At 37.2% G+C, this 25,776-nt stretch overlaps 1 protein-coding gene across 1 annotated transcript; it reads left to right on the top strand.

The window, feature by feature from the left end:
* The first annotated feature begins 622 nt into the window (after positions 1–622).
* On the top strand, positions 623–25,776 carry LOC143892670 (Core-2/I-branching beta-1,6-N-acetylglucosaminyltransferase family protein). Its single transcript, XM_077397447.1, has 11 exons — positions 623–1,785; positions 5,177–5,293; positions 10,424–10,524; positions 13,254–13,325; positions 16,209–16,290; positions 16,407–16,487; positions 18,354–18,392; positions 22,285–22,350; positions 23,327–23,476; positions 24,674–24,802; positions 25,568–25,776. The coding sequence occupies exons 1-11, from the start codon at positions 1,549–1,551 to the stop codon at positions 25,580–25,582; spliced, it is 1,089 nt and encodes a 362-aa protein (XP_077253562.1). The 5' UTR covers positions 623–1,548; the 3' UTR covers positions 25,583–25,776.

Genomic DNA, 25,776 nt, shown 5'->3' with positions numbered 1-25,776 from the left:
TACCAAATTTCGAATGGGCTTATCAAGTCCCTTATGAACATGTTTTTACTTCTTGTTTTTTTTCACTCGTTCATTTTCATGTTTTTTTCTTTCTACCGTATGATTCATCTTCATCATCCTCCATTGAAAGGGAGAAGGAGAAATGCAAAACCCTAAAACAAATGAAAAACAAAACCTAGATATTGAGAGAGAGATGGGAATGAACTCACGTTTCAAATTTTTGAGTTTTTCCGCCTCCAATGGTGGCTAAATGATGAAGAAGATGACTGGTAAGGTAAAAAAACAAAGTTGAAAATGAAAAAGTAAAAAAAAAAAGAGGGAAAGAAGAGAGAAGAGGGAAAAGTGGAAAAACAAAACTTGTTGCTTAAGAAAAGGGCATTTTCGTCCAGCTTTTAATGACAAGACCTCTTTTGTCCCTCGTTGATAATTTCTGAAAACCATGGGTCCTGTTGATAATTCTACCTAATTTTTGTCCCCCTTTGGTAATTAATCCAAAAAAATAAGGGTGTATACGGCCACACTGTATATAAGATCTCTTATTTATACGAGTATAGCATCACCGTAATTTCGTCGTAAGTCAGGGTTACTCTCTAAACCCGATTTCTATAAATATGTCCGATTTCTTTTTCTATCGAAGTCGGTTCAATTCTATAGTCTCTTCCTTTAGAATCAAATTCCTTGAATTTCAATTGACGGGAATCTCGGAAATTCGGCATTTTAGACTCTTTCCCAACGGTCTTTATTAGATTTCAGCTGGAATCCGTGAAAAATCACGGATTTCTTGCCATTTTCCGACGAAAGTTAGGTTTATTTCTTCCTCGAATGGATGTCTGGTTAGATTTTAGCAAGAAATCGAAGATCTAGAGCTGCAACATCTTCCTTTTAAAGTCGAAGGTTGTAAGGGAAAAGAATTGGGAAAAATCTCAAAAATCGGTAACGAGAAGACGAAATTCTAGTGTTACAAACTATCCGTGCTGAATTTCCTTGAATTCGAGCTCTTAACATGGAATCTCGCTTTCATTTGTGCTGATTCTGTTGTTTGTGGATGAAATTTTGTTCGTTTGGAAAGGAAAGTAACCTAATCTACGAGAGCCTTGGATTCAGGGACACGGTGCTGTTTATTTCCTCTAATTTTATCTCTGGACAAGGAATCTAGAACTATTTCAGATCATATGGCCTTAGTGTGGTAGAATCTGAACCCTAATTTTCAGATCATAACCTAATCCATGAGAGACTTGGATTCTAGGACACGGTGCTGTTTATTTCCTCTAATTTTATCTCTGGACAAGGAATCTAGAACTATTTCAGATCATGAGGCCTTAGTATGGTAGAATCTGAACCCTAATTTTCAGATCATAACCTAATCCATGAGAGACTTGGATTCTAGGACACGGCGCTGTTTATTTCCTCTAATTTTATCTCTGGACAAGGAATCTAGAACTATTTCAGATCATAAGGCCTTAGTATAGTAGAATCTGAACTGTAATTTTCGAAGATTTTTATTGTATTCACGGAAATGATTGAATTTTTCAACTGAAGTTAGCACCAATGAAGCGAAAGAGCCTTCAAAATCAGAAATCTTTTGGCCGTGGGAAGAGGAAACTTTTCATCACACTATTAGTGAGCTTTTGTTTTGGGAGTTTAGTACTGATGCAAACTAAGTGTAGCCGTATTAATATGTTTGCATTTGTGTCCCCTCCATCTATCCAAAAACCTAAGATCGTGTTTCTCTTTATAGCAAGAAATCGAATTGCTTTGGACATGGTTTGGGATGCCTTTTTTCAGGTATTTTTCTTCTTTGGTCTTCTTTTTGATGAGATTCATAGAAGCATCTGGTGGATAATATGACAGCTGAGTTGGATATATATTTATTTTGAATTGTTTCATTGATTGCTCTTGTTGAGTTTGTTGTTGGTGCTCTGTGTGCTAACAGATGACATTATTGTTTGTAAGACAAAAACATGAACTGTTCTAGGAGGATTCAATATGTGATACCTTCTGTTAGGTTTTAGTTTAACTATTGCACCCACTTCAGAAATATCAGCACTTCATCATATTGTCCACCTGTCCTTTAAATATTCAATATCTCCAATAACTGAGAGGGAAAGATAGACAACTCAAAAGAAATTATATATAGAAGGCTGTCCAGCCCAATCATCAGTTCTCATTACTTCAACATATCTATTGGTTGTTGTTTGCTTGTCATATTTGCTTCTGAATCACAAACACTACTTTTTGTCAGTACTGGACTTGAAAAAAATAAATAAATTGTGACAATTGTTTCTGTTTATGTTTACACATGCTTGTATTCGATAAGTTTTACTTGTCATTGTTATGTCTATATTTACACATGCCTGCATTCTTCTTTTAGTCTCCTGCATTTAGTGATTTATATTGTATTTCAATTATTTCTGTAACTGTCTATGTAGGGTCTAATCCCTCCATTTTCAATGTAATCTTATTTAGGTATATTCTCTGAAGCTAACATGTTTTGACAGCTAGGTTACCATTTGTGAGTGTTCTTTCCTGTATTCCCACCTTTCCGCAAACTAACTAAATAAAAAGAGTGTTCTTCCTTGCCACCATCAGGCGATCTTATGGATTTTATATTGCTGAGTCATCTAAAATCTAGCTAGAACCTGTTACTTTGTTGAAATTGATTACCTTTCCCATAAACTCTCTCTCTCTCTCTCTCTCTCTCTCTCTCTCTCTCTCTCTCTCTCTCTCTCTCTCTCTCTCTCTCTCTCTCTCACACACACACACACACACACACACACACCGGACATGGACGCGAGTTACATATGTTGACAGAGACATAGCAACCACCAAAAATCTAGAAACGAGGAAACAACAAAAGAAAGAAGAGAAGAAATGAACAGAAAAAAAACTGATGGGAAAGGGTTGGTTAAGTAGAAAAGAAAAGGGAAGGTTCAAAGGTGATATTGTGGGGAAAGTAGATTAGAGTAAGTGAAGGAAAAATGGAGTCAGTACCTGGGAAGGTGTGCCGAACTTCATGCCTTGATCATCCTCTGCAGGCAATGTCTTCGAGAGGGGGAAGAGAGCAAGCCGGGTAGAAGAAACGAATGGATTTTCAGAACCAAGATAAAAGGAGAGAACAAAATATAGAATCGAGATTAAGAAAGGAGAAGATAGGGGTAGAAAGGAGCAGCTTATGAACCCAACTGGGGGGTGGGGGGATGAGAGAGAGAGAGGAGTAGATGGGGGCCGCTTATGAACACAACCGGGGAGAGAGAGAGGGTGCATACCTTGATACAAGAGGAGGCTTCCTTTTTATTTTGCAAAACTTAGGTTTCTTAGTGGTGGTCAATAAGTTTATATAATAGAGGGTGTTGGGGTAAGATGTGGGCCCAATGGGCTACCTAGGATTAGTACTACGCCAGTAACATAAAAGCCTATGCATGAGCTCCTTTATCACATCAAAATCCTCCTTCAAAGATGTATCTCCGCACCATTTCTCTTACCAAAATCTGATTTTCTCCCCATCTCCTACTATGAAACAAATCCTTTTATGAAAAAAGGACTTAAATTTCATGATTTCCCGTCATATCGTAGTTTCTTTGTTTCTGTACTCATCCAAAGAATCACATCCTCCATAACCCGAACCATATTTTTCATCCATCACTCTTCTCCAGAGGTTCCCTTTTGCATCCATCACTCTTCTCCGGAGGTGCCCTCATTCTTCTCCAAATTTCCACACCCATTTCCCCAGTAATACTTCCTTCGTTGTTCCCAATCTTTTAAAACCTAGGCCCCCCTCTTTTACAAACTTGTAGACTTCGGCCCGGCCCAATTTACTAAATGATATTTCCTACTATCTTCTTTATCATCCCCCCCCCCCCCCACACGCCAACTAAGCCTTTGTCCCAAACTAGTTGGGGTCGGCTAATGAATCATGGGAAAACAAAAAAAAAATCTTTGAACTCGCTCAATTACCTATCAAGATCATAGTTTCAAAACTTCCCCGCGTCATTGTCAGCTCGCCCGAGTCGACTCCCTTTCACCGTAGCCGCATTCTTGTCCGGGTCTGTCGTGCGTAGTCAATAGAAACTCCTTTGACTCTTTTGAGTTATGATCACGTCAACCGAGTACTTGTTCGCATCATGCCGAGTTCACGAGGATTTACTTTGGCCGCATTTTGGCCCGCATGCACATTTTGAAACGTTGGTCAAGATGTTTCTAATGCAGCTGCATATTTCTAGTGAGTGCATTGCCTGTTCACAATCACCTTATCTTACTCCTAATCACTGGATCCATAACTATGTAGTTCTTCTGAATGAGGACTCTTCATGTCATCATTGTCTCTGCTACGTGTTAACTATAGGACTGATTATGTGGGCTGTGCCAGACTCTTGACACTTTCCATGCCATTAGCATAACTGCATGCTTTTTATCTCTTCTCTCATATCTTTGAAGAGTTAAAAGCAACTGAATTATGCAAAACCAAGAGCTGGAACTGATACATGCTCATGTCTTCCATGTGCAATGGAGTTTTTTGTCTATAATTGTCTTTGCTATTTTGGTGTTCGCCTTTGTGCTCCGATGCTCTTGCGTTATGATATGATTAGTGCCATCCAGATTGGAAACAATATCGTGTTTTGTGAATGCACTACCAGGGTTTTCTTTTTCTTAATCTTTTTGTAGGCACATAGGAGTTAACCCTCACATATTTTAATTTGAACCTGTTCATTTCAATCCTCTCAAACTAACATGTGTAGTGTTTTATTGTAATGGGTGACTGTACTTTGAGTGTCAGTTCTCTTTTAGTGGAGGAGAGCTGGGATCCTGCTACCTGGGGTTTAACAATCAATCCAGAGTTGTAAAAGCACCTTTGCTATCTTTATTAACTTAAAACTCTCGTGTGATATTTGTTTAATAGCCGTTTGTGCAGAGAAAGATTAGTGTACTTGTTTGTCACAATAACGTATGATTTGCTGGCCTCTGGATTAAAGCGGATAAACATATTATTTTGTCTTTTCTCATTACTTTTTTCTAGTAATGATAAAGACAAAATGCCTTGACTGATAAGCTGTTGTAAATAGAGTAAACATACTCCTGGAAATACTTTCTTATGAACCATTTGGACCATTGGTTTTCATAGTTTCTTTTGTTTAATCCCATCATATATGTATTGAAGAAAGATTTCTATTTTTTGCAGGGAGATACAGAGCGTAAGTTTTCGATTTTTGTTCATTCAAGGCCTGGATTTCTGCTCAACCAGGCATCGACAGGATCAGCCTTTTTCTATGGCCGTCAGCTCAATGACAGTATCCAGGTTTTGTGATCTTTTCCTGAAATATGTTCAATTATGGAATCTTGAATTGCACCCTTACTGGGATTGTTGTGGCACAATCTTACTGTTAAAGTGTCAAGGCATTTTCAGTTCACCTACTCAAACTAATTGCTATTTATCTAGTTTTCTGTTAATAAAGATAGGGAAATGATTTCAGTGCTCCAATGTTTGATTAAGATGCGCGAGGCATCTTGTCGTGTAGTATTTAAAGGGTTGTCAGTAGAATATTACGGTTCTCAAAAAGCTCTTTTTAAGTCCTTTAAATACTACACGACAAGATGCCTCGTGCATCTTTATCAAAACATTGGATCGATGAAATCATTTCCCTAAAGATATAATACAGCTTTTTCACCTTCATTAAAAAAAAAAATACAGCTTTTCACTCCTATTACTTCAAAGTTATCTTTTGTTTCTTCATACGTGTATTCATTTGCCGATGGCTGAATTGCTGTTGTTTTATGGAGGCATTGATGGTAATCACTATCTCAAACATTATTTCTAACACAAATACAGATATCCCCAAGTTACTTTCACTTGCTATATACAATAATAAAATAGAAAAAAAGCCGGAAATAGTTTTACTTGTTAGGGAAATATCTGGCTGGAAATATTCATTGTTTGAAATGATGCATTTGACTGAGATTATCGATAGGTTTTGTGAATTTCATGTTCTATTAGCCAAGGCAGCACAGTTCTTTATTCCAATCATTGTGAAGGGCAGGTGTAATTATCTAGCAAGAGCTCTTCCAGGAGTTTCTGTTTGATATTTGCTCTTCAATAATCCCCTGGTCCATGAATTTTGGTAGCGTATTTAGCAACAATAGAGGCCAAGCAGCAAGAGGTCTCATGTCCGTTAGATCGGATTAAAAGATTCCAATGAAGCCAAGGTGCTTCCCCTTCCAACAGGCCTTTAGAGTTTTATCAATTTTTTTTAGTGGCAAACTTATAGTGGAGTCTTCCAACATGATAGCTTAAGAGAACAAGCATGACCCTTGCCCTTGGAGGATAGGTCACATTGTCGATTTGATCCTAGAGTTAATTATAGGGTTGGATTTTTTTTCACATGTTTTGGGAGAAACAAATGATTCACAAACACACCTGTAATATTGATGTATAAAGGCCAGAGTTGACTATTATGCTTTTTTTCACAAATAGAAGTTATCATTCACCCAAAAAAAGAAAGCTCTTTATTACAGATTTTCCTTTGTAGGCGTCCAAGCAAAAGCTATGATATATATCTTTCTGAAGTAGCATATTAAAGCCCCCGTGTCAATGATATACACTTGGGTCATTGTCACTAGGGCAGAGGCAACCCCAGAACAGCTACAATATCTTTATTAGAAAGACAATTTCTGTCATTGTTTAGTAATTCCCCTGTGTTTGAATTTAGTAGATAAAATCTCTATCCCTTGTTTGGGGATTCCTGGCTGTAATTGGCTTTTGGTTTCCCGCAGTTGAAAGTTCATTACCCTGTCTGATTACTAGCTTGATATGAGAGGTCATTCCAGCACCCCAGTCCTTCACATCCTCTAAATAGTATACACAATATGCTAGCTCTGTCCTTGTCAAATCTTTCTAATGCCATGCTCTACTCTTACTCTTGCAAAATCAGTTTTGATGGACTATTTAAATTTTGCAGAAAACATAAAAGATGCAGAAAACAAGATTGAAATCAGATTGTATATTGCAATACTATCGAATCAATTAACATTCTTTCAAATTACTTTGACGAAAAAGTATGAAAAAATGTAAAATAACCACAAAAAGGACAAGATATTGATTAGCCACCTAGTTCCCATCCCCATCAATTGACTAACTGTCAAGTGATGAACGACATCATCTTCATACAATAGTTATCAAGCCATGAGTTATGGATTTAGGTTTCTGTAGACTTAACTTTCAAAAATTACCATCAGATTGAGCCTTCATTGATTTAGAAACACATTGCAACAGGCAGACCTGAAATTTGAGTCAACGGTGGAGATCTTGAGATTTCTTTCTTTTAGGGTTCAAAATTCTGGAAAAGGCCAAAACCCAAAAAACTCTTAACACATTCTTAATGTAAGCAATAGAGATGCTATTATTGGGACTTGAAGGCCCATATAAATTTTGATAAAAATGAATTAACAAAGGAAACCATGGATCGAAAATTATGTCAGAGTTCTACTCAGATCCATGATCCTTATCTTTTGATCGAGTGGCATAAAATTCAACAAAAACTGTTATTTTCAAATTGTGAATTGTAAAACTGACCCAAAAATTGTAAATTGCCGTTAAAATTTTGTGGGGTAAAAACTTAAGCATGAGATTTGAACTTTCTCTTATGACATTTGATTCATCGAAGACTCAAAATGTAAATCATAAATTTTTTAGAACACTGCGTAGTTACCAGGTTGGGAAATGAATTTGGGAAGTGAAATGTGAAACGGATGCGGGAAATGCAGAAAAAAATAGAGGGGAAGTGAGAATTGGGGAAGTGATAGAAAATCAAATGAGAAACGCATTGAGAAACATCTTAGGAAATATGTTACAAACATTTCAGAGAGATGAGAGAGAAGCGTTAAGGGAAACACATGTGAAACATAATGAATGGAATAGAGATATGTGAGAAATGCACCTAACAATGCTTACATTTTTATTTCAGTTATTATTTATCTTATTACTCTAATTTTTATTTTCATAAGTTTTGTGTGTTTGTAGATTTTGAATTTCTTTAGGGCCCGTTTGGATACCCCTTGGATTTGGCTTTGGAGGTGAATTTGGATTTCCAAAATCCATGGATTTGAAATCAAGAATTTTAAAATTCACAAATTTATAAATAATGCCGATTGGATTACCACGTATAGATTTGGATTTCAAATCTAAATTAATTTTTGTTGTTGTTTGGATGCTCTTTGGATTTGAATTTGAAATCTAACAAAACCAAAAAGCCCAAAAATACTTGATATAGGGGCATTTCAACCATTTTCCATGATCCAGGGGTATTCTATTCATTTTACCCTATATGGGGATATTTTGATCATTTTTTATGTCATAGGGTGTTTTAGTCATTTTCCATGACTCAGGGTATTTGGTCATTTTCACCCGGTATAGGTGTATTCCTGTCATTTTGCATGACCCGGGGGTATTCTAGTCATTTTACCTAATATGGCGTATTTTTATCTCATGAGGGTATTTTTAGTCATTTTACCCTATATGAGGTTATTTTGATCATTTTTATGTCAGAAGGGTATTTTAGTCATTTTGCACGACTCGAGGGTATTTTGTCATTTTAACCTAGTATAGGGGTATTTCTAGTCATTTTACCTAATATGGCGTATTTTTATCTCATGATGGTATTTTTAGTCATTTTTTATGAGCCATGGGTCATTTTTACTTGATCTAGGGGTATTTTAGTAATTTTCCATGGTATTCTAGTCATTTTATCCTGTATGAGGTTATTTTGATCATTTTTATGTCATAAGGGTATTTTAGTCATTTTGCACGACTCGCAGGTATTTTGTCATTTTTCCCTGGTAGAGGGGTATTTCGGTCATTTTGCCTGACTCGGGGTTTTCTAGTCATTTTACCTAATACGATGTATTTTGATCAGTTTTTAATGTCATGTGGGTACTTAAGTCATTTAACACTTTTTTGGTATATTTTGGTCATTTTAACCCCTTACGCGTCAGATTTAGATTTATAAATAACCTCTCGCAGAAAGGATTTATAAATCCAAAAAATTACACTAAGTTGAGGAATTTGTAAATCTTGTGGACTTCACTCAAATCCAAATCCAGATGTCATAAAGGCTTGCCAAACGCCGAATTTGGATTTAAAAATCCAAATTCACCTCCAAATCCAAATCCAAGGGGTATCCAAACGGGCCCTTATTTCAAATTTTTATGAGCTTTTATGCATAAATGCATCCATTTATACTTGTTTCATAATTTTTATTTAAATTGGAGGAAGAATTATATGATTTATGTATGTTCTTTACTTATTTTATTTTTAGTAGCATGTTTTACTTATTGAGAAAAGTGTTCCTGCCCAGCTGCACAGGGAGCTCTCTGCACTTAAGTGGCTTAAAAAGCCACCAATTGGTCACTTTTTGTGGACCCCGCAAAGGTGGACCCGCTATACAAACCAATCGGTGGCTTTTTAAACCGCTGAAGCGTAGGGAAGCTCCCTGCGCAGCTGCACAGGAACACTTTTCTCCTTTTTTTCTATTTTATTATTATTATTGTATATACTATTGTTTTCCTTTTTAGTATGCATTCAATAATTTTTTTGGTGTGATTTCATAAAAAAATGTTTCATGTATGTTTCACACACATTTCCCATACGTTTCACGTACGTTTTCCACTTGTGTATCATACGTTTCTCGCCCATGTCACACATGTTTCACATAAATTTCCCATATGTTTCCTCAAGTTTTGTCACATTTCCAAAATGTGTCTCCGAGGAAACGCATTTCCCACTCCCTTAAGGCATTTCCGGCAACTATGGAACACTATCAGAAAACAAACAATTGAGGTATATAATCTCATTACCAAATATTATTGTGTGTAGAACCAATCATCTGACTGTTTCTGTATTACAATGACACGATATTGGTTTAGGAAAATTATATTTTAAATTATTCTTGCTTGAGTTGCTTCAGACCAGAATATTTATTAAATAATTTATGAAAAGTGGTAGCTAACCACACAAACACCAAGACCAAATTGGCCATCCACGACATGGCCATGGGAATTTATAAATGTCTGAATTCTAATCGAACTTTTGCTCCAGTGGTATAATAGCAAAGTACGTTATTACAAATTTAATGCTCACTTTTCACTCAATACAGACACATTTTGTTCATCCTTATCTCACCCTTGAATGCTCCTAGATTCTCCCTTGACTTCTTTGATTCTTTCATGTTGTAGTGGTTTGTTTACAACCAGTTAAAAAACTATGATTTTTGCCATTCAAAAAAAAAAAAAAAACTATGATTTTTTTCTTATTGGTTATATTCTTAATGTTTTCATGTTGAAGTGGTTTGTTTACAGCCAGTTAAAAACAATGATTTCTTTCCTAGTGATTTTATTCTTCACTTGTTAACTGTAGTCCCTTGTGTATCTATTCCAGGTAGATTGGGGACAGTCAAGCATGATTCAAGCAGAGCGTATTTTGCTCAAGAATGCGCTTGCAGATCGTTTCAATGAGCGTTTTGTTTTTGTATCAGACAGGTGTGATTTGATCGTATTGCTGTCTGCCAAAAATCATATCTTATGCATGTTTCTTACTTTCTATTCAAGATTATCTCTTGTGGACCTATTGCAGGACTTGTAGGCATTGTTATGATTTGCTCTCCCCAAATTTGGTTCTTCATGACTCATGAGATATTCATTAGGTTACTGGAGAGAAAAGTGTTGTGATGTTTTGTTTGCTAACCCTTGTTCATTAGTTAGTAAAATGCACTTTTTAGTTGAATTCGTACTTGACTTGTGTGATAAGTGTCCCTCATACGCACACACATACACAGACATAATACATATATATGTAGGGAAAAGTGAGTATGATCGGCCGACATATATATGTAGGGAAAAGTGAGTATGATTGGTCGACCATATAAGGTTATATGGTCGGTCTGCCAAAAAACAGTGGGGTCCACATTGTTGGTTGATCCAAAGCATTCATTTGGAAGGCCCTATCATAGATAGGGTGTCCACAAAAAATCAGCTCCATAGGATCATCTAAACCTTGGATTTGTGAAGGGGAAAATTGGGCAGATTTGTGGAAAATTATACCCGTCCATTTTAACCAATCCAAGGGTTAGGACGATCCTATGGAGCTGATTTTTTGTGGACACCCTATCTATGATAGGGCCTTCCAAATGAATGCTTTGGATCACCCCAACAATGTGGGCCCCCACTGTTTTTTGGCCGACCAACCATATAAGCTTATATGGTCGGCCGACCATACTCGCGTTTTCCATATATGTATTGATGTGTATATAATATATGTACACAGATGCGTCGGAAGCGGAAGTTCGAGCAGTTTACCAAGGGATAAAACTAGTTGATCAACATGATTTGGCTTCCTCGGTTGTAGAAGGTGACTCCTTAAATATGATCCGATGGTTGAAAAGATCACAAAATCACTCTTGAAGATTTGACAGTTTTCTTTATGAAATTTTTGATAGGATTGGTTCATTGCCCATACCATTTTTGCATGTGAGACGATCTACGAATTCGGCGGCGGATGGATTAACGAGGGAGGGCATATCCAAAGATTCTTTAGCATTATTTGATTCCCTCCCTCCTTGATTTGTTATTTTTTGGAAGAGTTGGTTTTCTTTATTTCCTCCTTTACTTCAATAGGATCATCCTAACCCTTCGATTTCTGGTCGATCCTAACCCAACACAAACTATTTTCTCTTCTGAGTAAATTTTTCATATTGATAAAATTTACATTAATGTAATGGAAAGTGGGATCTAATAGTAGAAGAGGTTCGACTCTCCCTTGCTAACATGTCTACTTTTAAGTTAGCCTCACACTGCAAATGGTGGAAATTCATGTGACATACCAGAACATTCCAATATCCCCTGTCACATCTGGGAACCTCCATTGAATTTTTCATCTTAATTGACCCACCTGATATTATGTTCATCTCCTTCTATCTTGATCTCCCCTGAAAAGTGGGTTGAGAGAGCTCTCACATCTTGAGAGAACTCTATCTTGATCTCCTTCTATCTTACCTTCTTTCCAAATGACTCAAAAGGTGCTGCCAAACCTGAACTTCACTATATAAAAGGGGCAGTGATAAATTGACCCCCATATAGGGCAGTGGAGAGAGAGAGAGAGAGAGAGAGAGAGAGAGAGAGAGAGAGAGAGAGAGATTAGGGGGTCGATTTATCACTGCCCTATAAAAGGTGGAGATTTTATTTATTTATTTATTTTTTTGAAATGTATAAAAGGTGGGTATTAGGCTTCAGTATTCTTCATAGTGCTCATCTTGCTAATAGGACTTTGATCTACTTGTCCTCGAGCAAAAGAATAATTTTTGCTATCTCTCACCATTGATCTTCTGCAAAGAATCGACTGACCACTTGTACCACATACTTCCTCCACAGCAGAAATCCTAAACTCTACACAAGAACTTGTTGAAGATAGCGAAATATAGAGAACTTACAAATGAGAATAAAGAATCATCTTTGCAAGCATCGACTGGACATTGGAACCAATTTTAGAATTCCTTCTCAGCAGAAATCTCAAAATCTACACAAGAACATGTTGCAAATTGAAAAATATAGAGAACGTGGAGCAAAGAAGGGGATGTGAGGAGAATAACAAATATTTATTTTTATTTTATTTTAAAAGAAAAAATCTCGACTAAGCCCAGAATCCTAGCCTCCTCTCTTTCTTTTTCATTTTTGTTTGTATATGTACCTTTACCTTATAATTTGTTGTACCTAGGTAACATAGCCTTCAAGCAATAGATTTTTCTTTTGGGTAGAAAGGGATGACATCAAACATTCATCTTAGTTTGCTTCCTTGCATCCTATCTACCAGGGCATGCGACTCTACTTATCTATACAGTAATGGGCTCTCTTGCATAGCCACAAGAGGGAAGAAAAGGGGACAGAATTGTTGCAATCTATGCTGAACAATCTAAGAAAAGGAATTTACATGAGTTATATACTAAAACATGTTGTGCAATTTCATGCTTTTATTTTATGTCTTTAAAATGTTGAGAAGGTCTTGGTATTTCTGGCATACAGTAAGAAAGGTTTGATTTGGTCAATCCATCCACCAGGATTATTTTCTGCAAACTAGTTACCCTTCCCTCCAGTTCAATTTATCAGTTCCTCATTTGTTGGCTTGCTGCGTTAGTTGATGTCATGTTTTCATTTGAAACTTTCATATTTTCTTTGGTTCAACTGGCTTATGTTGTTAATGTTTTTCCTCCTTGCAGCTGCGTTCCTTTATATAACTTCAGCTACACTTACGACTATATCATGTCTACTTCAACTAGTTTTGTAGACAGGTGAGTGTTTGATCCATTCGGTTCTTGTATGGATGAAATATCTTGAGTTTGTCATCCTTTCTCATTCTACATTAATCTTCACAGCTCACACTTAAGTGAAACTGCAAAGGGTATTTCTGCAACTTGTATAAAACATATGGGATTTTGAATTTCATGCTTTATATTCTGGAGGACCTTTGTTTATCTGACATGGTGCCAGAGCCAGGTTCCAAGATTTCTTAAAATTCCTAAGTTTGTGTGCATCTTATGGTTCAAAATCGACTAGTAGTAGAATCATTAAAAAAAATGACTAGTAGAAGAAGATTTATTCGCTGAAGGAATTTCCGAAGGAAATATCTTAAGAGTTCTTTTTTTCGTCTTGCTTTCTGTAGACTTGCACGTAGTAACTCAATCTGCTAACTTCTGTATTTGATATACTAATCTGCATATCTATACTATAGCCCTTGAAATAACTATTCTCTATATCTACCAACACCCCATTTTCTTGCTTCTGTATTTATTTATATTGTCTTCTATGACCCATTGATTGATAGTTACTCGTTTGAACCATCGTTTTATCTATTTTTTTTATCATCTTATTGCTATCTGATCTTGTTTCTATTGAGATTTAGTCAGGTGTTGTCGTGGACCCGACCAGCTGGAGTGCCATCCTGCTGCCTTCCTGTGAGAGGAGGGGGCTCACCCACCTGTACTAGAGTTCTTCGGAGAATTCATTTCTCTTGAACTCTTCTTCATCGTCTTGAACTTGACGTTTGATGGCTATTTATAGGCATCAAATCTTCTATAAGTTCCCAAATGCAGGAGATGTGCGATTGAAATTTAGAGGGAAATATGGTTTTAAATCTGGAAGCTTCTGACCACAGTTTAAAATTTCCATGTTTGAGAAAGTGTCCGGCCGAACATTTCCAGTCCAGTCGTTCGGCCACACTTGGCACTAAAATCAGTTGTAATGAGATTCTTGGAATCTCATGGCCGTTTGTTCGGACCAATTTCATAGGGTCGGTCAGACACCAACACCAATGTTTGAGAATCGGTCTTTTGAGGTGTTTTTTGAAAGGTGGTGGTTTTTTCCAACAATTATCCCATTTTGGCTTGGAAAGTATTTTGGGAAAGTATTTTGAGTCGTATTCATAGGGCATCAACCCTTCTTGTTCAACATCATTGGAGCTCCGGACTGTGTGCCGGTCTTGATCAGTACAAAATAGGTGTCTACAGGTGCGATTATGGCTCAAATTGTCTGCATGCTGCAGTTTGGCAATCAATTGGGTTGTCCACGTGAGTCCATCCTCTCTTCAAGCCTCTCAAATGGCTCTTCATACATTGTTTTAGCTTAGGGATTGGGAATGAGGTTTAATGTGGTATTTCTAGGTATTATTCCTTGCTCGAAAGTAGGGAATATACGAAATGCTTTTCTGTTGAGGTATGAAGGAGCTCGTCTCGTGCATGCGCAACTGTGTTGGCAAAACCCTCATTCTGGGACTCCGTGATAACTGTGATGTGCAACACCATCAGCCTGCCACTGGCCAATACCTGCAAAATTTGTGTCTTGGACTTTTCCAAAGAACAAATGTGGTTCACACCTGGACCAGGACAAGTACTCCTATTAATAAGACGATGTGTCATTTACCAAAATAAAAGATGATCTTTTCATCTTTAAAAAAATAATGAAGAAGAAATTGATTTGTAGAAGCCTTTGAATTGGAACACAATTTGGTATTTTACGCCTAAAATGGTTTTTTTCTCCACTATAAATAATTTTGATTTAATTTTAGTCAGAAAAGTAATGTTGAATGCATCCATTAGTAACTAACAGGTCAATCTATTAATTTTAATTTGCAATGTAAATGCTTTTTTTTCATCCATTTGACACCTAGAAAGGCCTTCGAGTGAGTAAATATCATTCAAATAATCAGGTGAACCACCCAAATGTCCTCACTGGGGCACTGTCCTTTCCTTGAATTGGACCACTGCTACCCAGTATCCACCAATGACGTGTTGCTCAATCCAAGTTTCCTATGTTCTACAGCCAAGCTTGTGAATTCTCAACTATTTAGTCGGTTTCACCGTTCAAAGGCCAAGCAGAAGTATCGTGCATTGTCATGCTGTTGATAATTTGGAGAGAATGATTTATTGGACACTCCAATCACATTGTTCCAGCAAGTATACGTGGATCACATGCCGTGATTCGGTATTGCAAGTAGGGTATTTATGCACATCACAATATACACTACCCACTTAGGGAACCTATCACTTATATGTTGCCTAATTATTGGGTAAGTCCACGTGAAATTGGCAATACTATGTCCCATGATCTTGTAACCACTCTGAAACTCACCTCGAATCTTACCAGTTAGTTACCATCACGCATGCTGGAACCTCATCTCCTCAAAGAGGGTATGTGCTCAATGGGTCGAGGATTTTAACATGATGGAGAATAAATAAAGTAGGTAATACTGGGCTTTCAAGGCTGTGTGAATTTCATGTAGTTAGAATAGAGAAACAATAAGATTTGTCGAATCTTCTTAACACACACGCACACACACACAAATATCAAATGAAGAGTCTAGGTCGACTGCATTTGTAAAGTAGGAGTCAGAGATTTGAATTGCTTTGCACATCAGATAAGTCTACTGCACATGTAAAACTTATTCAATTTGATTTTTCATATAATCTTGAATGCAGTTTATGCAAACATTTTAGTAATGGGCATTTGCACAGTGGTGTTTTCGTATGATTTTCTATTTTTATATTTTTTTCCTAGGCCCGAATGGTATAAATTTTACCAATAATGTTGAGCTAGATTCATGCGATATAAAATCTTTGGATGATTGTGGAATGGTCACTAGGTTCTAATAGCATCTGGTCATATAATGGTGGAAGCAGCTTTGCTGATACAAAACAGGGTCGCTATAATCCAAAAATGAATCCAGTTGTTCCTGTTCATAATTGGAGGAAAGGGTCTCAGGTAAGAGTTTTCATTGATTTGGATGCCAATCTAATTTATTAATTGTTTGCTGTTTTCACAATACTATATTAATGTAGCTAACTTTTGTAACCATATTTTCTGCTTCTACTTCTTAGTGGGCTGTTTTGGTTAGAAAGCATGCTGAAGTTGTAGCGAAAGATGATACTGTTTACCCAATGTTTCAACAGCATTGCAGGGTAAGTTGGCTTTCATTGTGCTGATGGCCATTGTTACATTTTTATGCAATTTATCTGGTTTTTAATCAAGCCTACGCTACTCATATTGCACATCATGAACACATTTGACTATTATTCCTTTCTAATCTAGGTATATCCATAGAATTTTTTTTGAACTCTATATACATAGATGCAGAAAGACATACTAATAGGTAAAAAAAATATTTCATTGAGAAAGTAAAGCATTGTGGCCTCGTGGGCATAGAGATACAAATGTCTTAGACATGCGATCTCATCAAGTCCCAAAAACTTTCACTGGAACACCATGGTTGGCTACTTTTTTATAGAATAGTAGGAAAAATATAGGCTACTGATATTCCCATTGCCATGCTTTGATAATGAGACGAACTCACCTCGTCTTTCCTTTTTTTTTAATTGGCCGCTGACCATTAAATAATAAAAGACAAGGTGAGTTTGTCTCATTATCAAAACATGGCAGTGCAAATATCAGTAGCCAAAATATATTACAAAACAGAAAGATATACCTAAAGCGCGGACTGAGCAGGTCCCACAGATGCTACAAACAACACAAACGAAAAAAACAATTCAACCCTAATCCATATGAAGATCGCCCAAGTTAATCAAAGACGGCCACTATGCTCCATCTTTGACAAGCTCATCTGCTCTCTCATTGGCCAACTGCCAAACGTGGCAGAAACTAATACCTCTCCCATGCTTAGCTGCAACGAATCCCTCAATAGGCTTTCTAGCTCAGCATTGAATCTCCACGACCACTTTCCAAGCAGGGCACTATTTACCTCTCTCAAAATTCTAATACCCAAGCTACCCTCCTTAAGCTTATAGAAAATCTCCCACTCAACTTAGCGGTATCTCCTTTCTTCCCTATCATTCCAAAGGAAATCCCTTTGGTGCCTCTCCAACCTCTTAGTGACACTCAATGGGCAATGGAACGAAGGCATGAAGTAGATTGATAGATTACCCAGGCGATTTGATAAGAATGATCCTACCCAAAAGAGAGCATACCTTTTTTTTCACAGGCAGAGAGCTTTATCTCAAAACACTTAACAACTAGGTCCCACAGACTCCGACGGGCAATCCACGCACAAGGGGATGCCAAGGTACGAGGATGAGAGCGCTGCAACTCCACACCAAAAATGTCTGCCAACCTATAGCAATAGCCTCCTCTATGCCAACACCCATCAAAAAATCTTTGAGAAATTGATCTGTTGTCCCGTGACCGCCTCATAGCATCTAAGGACGGCGTTGAGATTTCAAATGTTGTTCTCTTCGGCCTTGCGGAAAATCAAATACTATCAACAATTGGCTTGGTTATGGTGTCGTGTTATTTACAACTGATAACAAAAAAATTTGCACTTTTTAAGCAATTTTTTGCATTATGTTTCCAAATTAAAAGTTTCGAAGAGATAGCTACTATTTAGGATTGACATAGAAAGTAATGTTCAAGTTTCTTAACACAGGGAGTTCATATGCCCTTAATTATACCTTTATTTCGTGCTTTCTACATTTACTCTCCATTTATCGTGTTGAGCATTAGAGGACGAGCCTTGGCGCAACGGTAAGGTTGCTCCATTGTGACCTGGTGGTCACGGGTTTGAGTCACGGAAGCAGCCTCTCTGCAAAGCAGGGGTAAGGCTGTGTACATCTAGCCCTCCTCAGACCCCGCAATGGCGGGAACCTCGTGCACTGGGCCGCCCTTTTTTTTTTTCATCGTGTTGAGCATTCTCAAATTTGAAGTCAAGCTTCTTTTAGTTGTGTTCATTTGATTTTTTTCGCCTTCCTTCCTTGGCTAGGACTTTCTATTGTATTTTCACTTGCTTTGATGCCTTTTGTTTGTAAATGACGCAGAGGAGGTCGCTACCAGAGTTTTGGCGGGATCGTCCTCTTGTAAGTTCTTTTTCTACTTAGTACTACATCTAATATTGGGAAATTTAGACCAACTGTCAATGATTCGGTTCCATTTGTGGTTGCAACTTCTTTTATATTAGATGTAATCATATGAGAGGCATGAGAGGAAAAGAGGAGTCAAGGATTTTTCATCTTTGGGCAAGACATTTATTGAATTTGGTGTTCTTACAAGATTATCATATTCTAGGAAGTATTCAAATGTCAAATTGTCAATATATGCAGAATTATGTTTACAACCAAATGAGGAATTTGACTTGTATACAGTCTATCCATCCATTATTATCATATGATTCATTCTTTATATGCATGCGTCGTACTGATTGATTCAGATCTGAACCCATATGGGCATTAACGTTAGCAACATATTTTCCCTAACAATGTTTTTGTCGTGTTGGAACTTCAGGACCTGTTGGACAGGGTAAAGCAGATACGTATCGGATGATACACACGAGCCACCATAAAAAATGCTTTGGAAACAAAAAATCTTGAAACAGGAAAAATATGACCCGTCAACATCATATGTTTATCTTTGGATTTGACATGAAAAAACAAAAATAAAAAATAAAAGTGGCAAAACCAGTTGCTTAGCAAAAATATGCATAGATGTAGCTCTAAATATTACCAAAAAACATTCATATATTATATATGTATTTACTAAGAAAGCAACTTTTTTTTTAACGGTATTAAGAAAGCAACTTATTAAAAAACACTTTTCATTGACCAGTAAAAAAACCAAAAAACTAAGAATGGAAATGGCAAAAAAAATAAATAGATATAGCACACACTTGCATAGGTCTAGTCTAAACTATAGTTAGCAGAACATCGAATTAAACAGTGGTGTTTTGTATGTTGTCCGTTTAATACTCTGTTTAAAACTTTAACAGCAAAAAAAAGTCGTTTTTAGGAAACGTTTAAAATGAATTTTAAAAGTTTTAAATGCATTTTTCGCCAACTTTCCAACTTTAACCCCGCCATATTTTGTAAATGACAAAATTTTCAACTTTTTTTTTTAATGGACAGAATTTTAAACTTATTAAACGCATTTTTTCATGTTTTCATTTATTTTGACTGTTTTTTTTTTTTTTGAACCAATACCATATTAAACCTGAAATTTTCCTGTCCCATTTTCTTTCTGAATCACGTTTTGCTAACTATGGTCTAAACTACTCCAAAAACATAGACACACATGAAACGAAGATGAAGACAGAAGAAGAAGAAGCCATTAAAAAAAGGACAAAAAGAAGAAGAAAGAAGAAGAAGAACCCATTTCTTCCTCATTTGATTTGTGACAAGATGTTTCTTGCTTCTTGTCACGCATAGTCCCGTATCATAGCATATTTGAAGAAGAAGAAGAATCAACACATTCCTTCCTCATTTGACTTGTGACTCTGCTTCTTGTCGTGTATCATCCCCTATTGTAGCATAACAGATGATCTAGTGATACACTCATAGTTTTAAAACTCCCCCGCATCATCGTGGACTCCCCCAAGTTGACTCCCTTTTACCTTGGCCGTGTTCTGCATTTTGCCGTTGCTTTCTGCGTTTTGCCCTACCGAGTCAATAAAAACTCCTTTGACTCTCCCAAATTATGACCGCGTCAACCGAGTACTCGACCGCCTCGTGCATAGACGGCTAGGATTTTCTTTGGCCGTGTTCCGCCCTACATCCGCCTAGATACACTACAAGTCCGAAATAGACTATTCTACTTCTAGTGTATTGACCCACACAAAACCTAATTTGTATAAGAACGATTTGACTTGAATGATCAAATACTTCAAATCAGTGTTTAAAAACTCAACTCAGACAAGAACTCGATCAAGGTATAAGGGAGTTGATTGGCGTGCAATGATTGATGCAATCTATTTTTCATGAACTCGGGCAAGTCAAAGGAGTTTTGATTGACTTAATTGGGAAAAACTCGGGCGAGAACTCAGCCAAGGTAAAACCGAGTCAACTCATGCGAGTCGATGATTAACTTAAGGAGTTTTGAAACAATGCTGTTCATGTTCCTCAACTTTCATATTGTTTTACTCTTGGTTAAACCATTTGTAAAACTACAGATTGGTAGATGCAATTCTCACTATTCTCTTGTTTCATGTGATTGTTTGACATAACAATATGACCGTTTGGTTGACTTTTCCTTAACTAGATTAATACATTCATTGGTTGACTTTTTTTTCCCTTTTTTTTCTTTAAATGAACTCAATTCAATATGTCAAAACCAAAGCCCCCACCAATCTTGAGACTTCTTCTCTTGTGTACCCACTGTCTTCTAGAATTGTATGGCTCTATTAATTGACCAAAACTATGACCTCTCAGCTCCCCATGAATTCATCGTAGAAGAAAAATCACTTTCTGATAAACCAATGATCAAATCAAATCTGCCAATGATCAAACATTCCGATAGACCAGTGATCACTACATCTAAAAAGTGGTTTAGGTGATCAATGAGACAATCTTGAACAAAAAAAAAATGTATGCTCTTTAAGTAGGGCTTTCAAGCCTTCCTCTACTTATGATCCTGTCTAAGAATGATCTAATGTGTGTGCAAACTGTTAGACCATTAAACCTTTGGAAGAAATGTCCAAAAGACATCCATGTTGTGTGCCTTTCTCTACATCTTCTTTGTATATGGGTGCACATTGTCGATTGAATAATGTACCTTGCTAAGACTCATCCGCGCTCATGTAATTATCCCAAATTGATTTTGGTAAACTTACGAAGCTGGCCACCAGACCTAATACCATCTTGTTGACTGTGGAGCTCCCTTGAGCATCTGTAGCCACTTCTATGCACACTATTTCATGTTTCTGCTCAACTAGTAACATCTTTAAACTCTTGATAACATTAATTTGATAAACTTCCACCCCCAAAAGAATAGCGCATAACCACTAGTGCATTTGTTAAAAAATCTCACTGGCTACCTCTCCTAGGCATATTTAACCACCCACCTTCCGTATCCGTGCACTTGCTTCCGGTAATCATAGTTTACGTATATGAGGATTCCTTCTTTATCAATATTGGCTAGCAAATTCTGCCTGCTGAATGTATGCTTCCTCCTTTTGCTGTGTAAGGTTGCCCTGACTAGAATAGCAATGTCAATTGCCCTGACTGAATTAAAAAAAAAAGGGTTGCCCTGACTAGATTGCGTTGGCATCATTAGCTTCTACTTTTCAAGCTATAGTAGCATTGGCAATTGCCAACCCATTCGTTTTCCTCTAAAAGGTGATTAAAACAAGTTATGTAAGGAGTACTTGAGGCTTAACCTCGAGTTACTGAGATTCGATATTACTCTTTTGTGGAAAAAGAAATCAAATTAGTTCTGATCAGTGGTAGTTGAAGAAAATCTAAACTAAGTAATACTCAATAGAAAAAACCATTTTATTTGCCACCTGTATCACTGACACTTAAACACATTTTTTCTCTTCGAATGACATTTCATGTTGAGGACTATAACTGTCCGCAAGTGGTGGCACAGCACTCAACTCAACTCAAGTCAACTAAGCCTTTGTCCCAAACTAGTTTGGGTCGGCTTAGTGGCGGGACAGCACTAAACTTAAAAAATAGAATTTTCCTAGTAACACTAGGGGATTGATGAACTCTCTGATTGGAAATGACTTCTGTAGAAGCTGTACACTCAATGTGGTCAATAAATTAATTTTGGCCAATAAATTAGTAGCCAAACATGAGGCCATTCAATGTAAGTTTTCGATCTGTTTAGCCAGTGGGCCTGGCAGTTGACGTCCAGTAATTCTTGGCACATTTCTCTCTTTTACTCATTGAATGGAAGATGTAATGAATGATTACTGGGAGTATTTTTAAGAGAAAACTAGTTTGCAAGGTTACAACCTTAAATGCCTTTCTTGTGCAGCCTGCAGATGTGTCCAAGGAGCATAATTGTATTCCAGATGAACATTATGTTCAGACATTGATAGCAGTAAGTTGCTTTTTTATTCCTGTGAATTTTATGCTCATTCATCAACTAGATTAGCATCCTCAAAACATGGAAGTTTATGTAATTTTTTTTGGAAGGACATAAAGGTTCTCGTAATTTGGAGGGTGCTACTGCATATTTCTCAATTGAGGATCGTGTTTCTTCCAATTCCTCTTTGGCAGAGGGTGACAAGTACCAAATCGTGGCAATCCCATTTTCCTTTAAAAAATTGAATTCTTAGTTTTTTTTTCTCCAATATGTTATTTAGCAAAGGAAGTGTATATGTTATGAAACCTTTTTCTCTCCTTCTAGTGACTAATTTAATACATGTGGGGCCTGGGGCACATGTACATGATCTGGATCATTCAGCCCGTGACTCCCATCTTGTCCAAAGTTGCACCAATTTGGGCAATCCTAACCATCTGACTGGATGTCTTGCTAAATGAACATGGATACTCGTCAATTTTCTATACTATCCATTGCATTTGTCAAAAGCCTTACCATTGTATGGCTGGGATCATCTGTTTGACGTTTTTAGTGCTATTCACTCATAATGAGGACAACTGGATGGACATTTTGGATCCTTTTCACTTCTTCCATGTGTACCAGATTAGTCATTGATAGACGAAGAAAAAGAAGTGGTTTAAATACAGTGTACTTTCCATTAACTTAAACAATTCACTGATTCACACTGATCTATGACTTCCTGTTACCATCTTCATATTTCCATGTCAAATTGGATTTAAGAAATTTTGACCAGAGCACGGAGATTTTGGTTTTTCTGAACCATGATTTACCAGATCAAATCCAATTGATTTATGGAATTTGATCCAAACTAAGTTTCCTGAAGCATGGTATTTTTTCCATTTCAGTCTAACTGAATTTTGCTGGAGCTTACTTTGAAAATTTTACCATCTTTAATTCTTTAAGATAATTTGATATTTTTTTATATCTTGGTGTTTTGTGTTTGACTATCTAGCAAAGAGGACTTGAAGGGGAAATCACTCGAAGAACATTGACGCATACTTCATGGGATCTTTCATCCTCCAAAGACCGTGAAAGGCGTGGTTGGCATCCCGTGACGTACAAGCTTTCTGATGCCACTCCCATGCTTATCAAATCTATAAAGGTTAGATAATACGTAAAAAAAATTCAAATTTGCCTTTCTAGACTTTACATCCTTTTCAAAAACAGTTATTTCTGGCCTCTACTTCATTAGAAACCACCATCGTACGCATGATGGTGTGGTCTTATGATCTAGACCATGTGATCTGATCATGACCTTAAAATGAATTGGTAAAACCAGAAACAGCTCAAGTTCTTTATTTAGCCTGAAAATTTACATGGATATGACAGTTAGGATTGTCCACGTGTGATTCTGCGCCATGATACTTCTATTGTATACCCCACCAGGAGATTACAGGTCATTCAATCGTGTGGCACAATTGATTGGGCAGTTATCTTGGTGCCAAAATGACCTTAAAAGATTGAGAAAAGTGTTATTTGTATGTTAATCAGAGATCTTTCCCTAGACCGGCAGGTGTATGTTACAGTCCTAAGTGGGGGCCTACCTAGGTATGGGACGAGGTGGGATTCAGCTTGGTATGGAACAGGTTTAAAGGGCCTAGCATAATGCGTTCCATGATCTCTGATACTAAGTGTTAGATACCTAACCAATACACCGAAAGCCCCAGATCTGAATGAACACGTTATGCTAGGCCCTCTAAGCATGTCTCATACCAGACTGGGTAGCCAAACCCCCCCCCCCCCCCCCCCAACCACCACCACCACACACGCACGCACACACACAAAGCTTAGGACTGTAACGGTGTATAGAAGGGGGTCAATGACTGGGGTTGTTTGATGGGCTATTGGGTCTCAGCCTCACTCAGGCAGGGTTTGGGCTTACATGCTCTAGTGGCAGAGGCAATAAGTACTCTATTGCCTTGAGGTGTAGCGTTCAAGACTGGTACATAGAGAATCAAAGCCTCAGGCAGGTTTTGGGCTTAAATTTTAGGCCTGATTATCAATTGGCCTGGGACTAGCTGAGTTGTTAAGCATAAAGCCCGACTTCAATGACTGATCAGTATAGCTTGGATACCTAAAACCTAATTATAAATTGAACACCCTTCTTGTTTAGGTGAGTGGGTGACCAAATGGAGTGATCATCATCATTTAGGCTTTGTTTGTTTTGGATTTTGAGAACTGATTGCGAGGCCAAAACTGATTATTGGACTCAAAATTAAACGTAAATTGCTTTGGACCCACAGATGGTTCTCAAGCTTTAGTCATCCTAATTGATTAACTTTCTTTTCTTTTTGTACAGGACATAGATAATGTGTATTACGAGACTGAATACAGGAGGGAATGGTGTAGCAGCAAAGGCAAACCATCCCCGTGCTTCTTGTTCGCGAGGAAATTCACCCGGCCTGCTGCGCTTCGGCTTCTTAATATGGTAAGAGAGCCCGATTTTGCTCATTTTATTATATATTCACTTAAAAATCAGCCGCTTAGAAGAAACTATCTTCACTCTTAGCTGAATGAATGCAAAACAAGTAGCAGATGCAAGGGTAGCGAAAGGTGACTGGTAATTTAGGGCCTCTTTGGATACTACCAAAATTTGCCCAGTTTTTGCCGTCTTATTTGTAAAGTGGAGATTAAGTCCACTTTGGAAGCCATTATCGAAGACAGATATAGAACCATTTTATTACAATCCTAAGTGGTTTAAGGCCTTAGCCTAACACGGTCATGGGGCTTTGGACGTATTGGTTAGGTACTTAACATTTGGTCTCAGAGACAACACAACTCGTGTTCGAATCACGGAAGGGGCGACTTGTTAAAAAGGCTACCTTCACAACTAGAGTGAAAGCCATGGTAGCATCAATATCAGTAGCCAAAATTACATATTTAAAAAAAAAAAAAAAATGGTATCAAAAGAGTCCCTTAAGGTTATCAACTAGCATATAAGATTGCATGCACATAGGCCTATACGCATATCAAACTATATGCAAATAGTTTTTAGAGGTACTCAAGAGGCCCTTAAATTTGGTAGTCTAATTACACCACTGAACCGAACTCAGAAAACCAATAACATTTTACCATTCACTTGTCTTCCTTTCATTCTTTCTTTTTAGTATATGAAATAACAGAACGAAAACTTGACAATCCTTACCTGAATGCATGTGTTTTTATTGTTCTTCATTTTGTTTGCTGTTGGCAGTCTTTGTGGGGCTAACAACGTTGGAGCTTAATGAATGTGCGTCGGAAAATATGTAGAATAAAGAGCCAAGGAAGTGATTCGCTGATATGTTGTAAGATAAAATGGGGAAGATGGTGTCACTTTATGTATATTAATCTCTCTCTTGGTTTGTTGTTATACAGAAATGCAATTTCTCTCCTATATTGACGGGAGAGAGATCAGTTAGTCAA

The sequence above is a fragment of the Tasmannia lanceolata genome, unplaced genomic scaffold (genome assembly GCF_043159265.1).
Source record: "Tasmannia lanceolata isolate RefF3 unplaced genomic scaffold, GAP_Taslan_0.1 ptg000015l, whole genome shotgun sequence".
NCBI classification, from domain to species: domain Eukaryota; kingdom Viridiplantae; phylum Streptophyta; class Magnoliopsida; order Canellales; family Winteraceae; genus Tasmannia; species Tasmannia lanceolata.
Note: the sequence above shows the minus strand (reverse complement) of the source record. Positions and strands in the feature narration are given on the sequence as shown.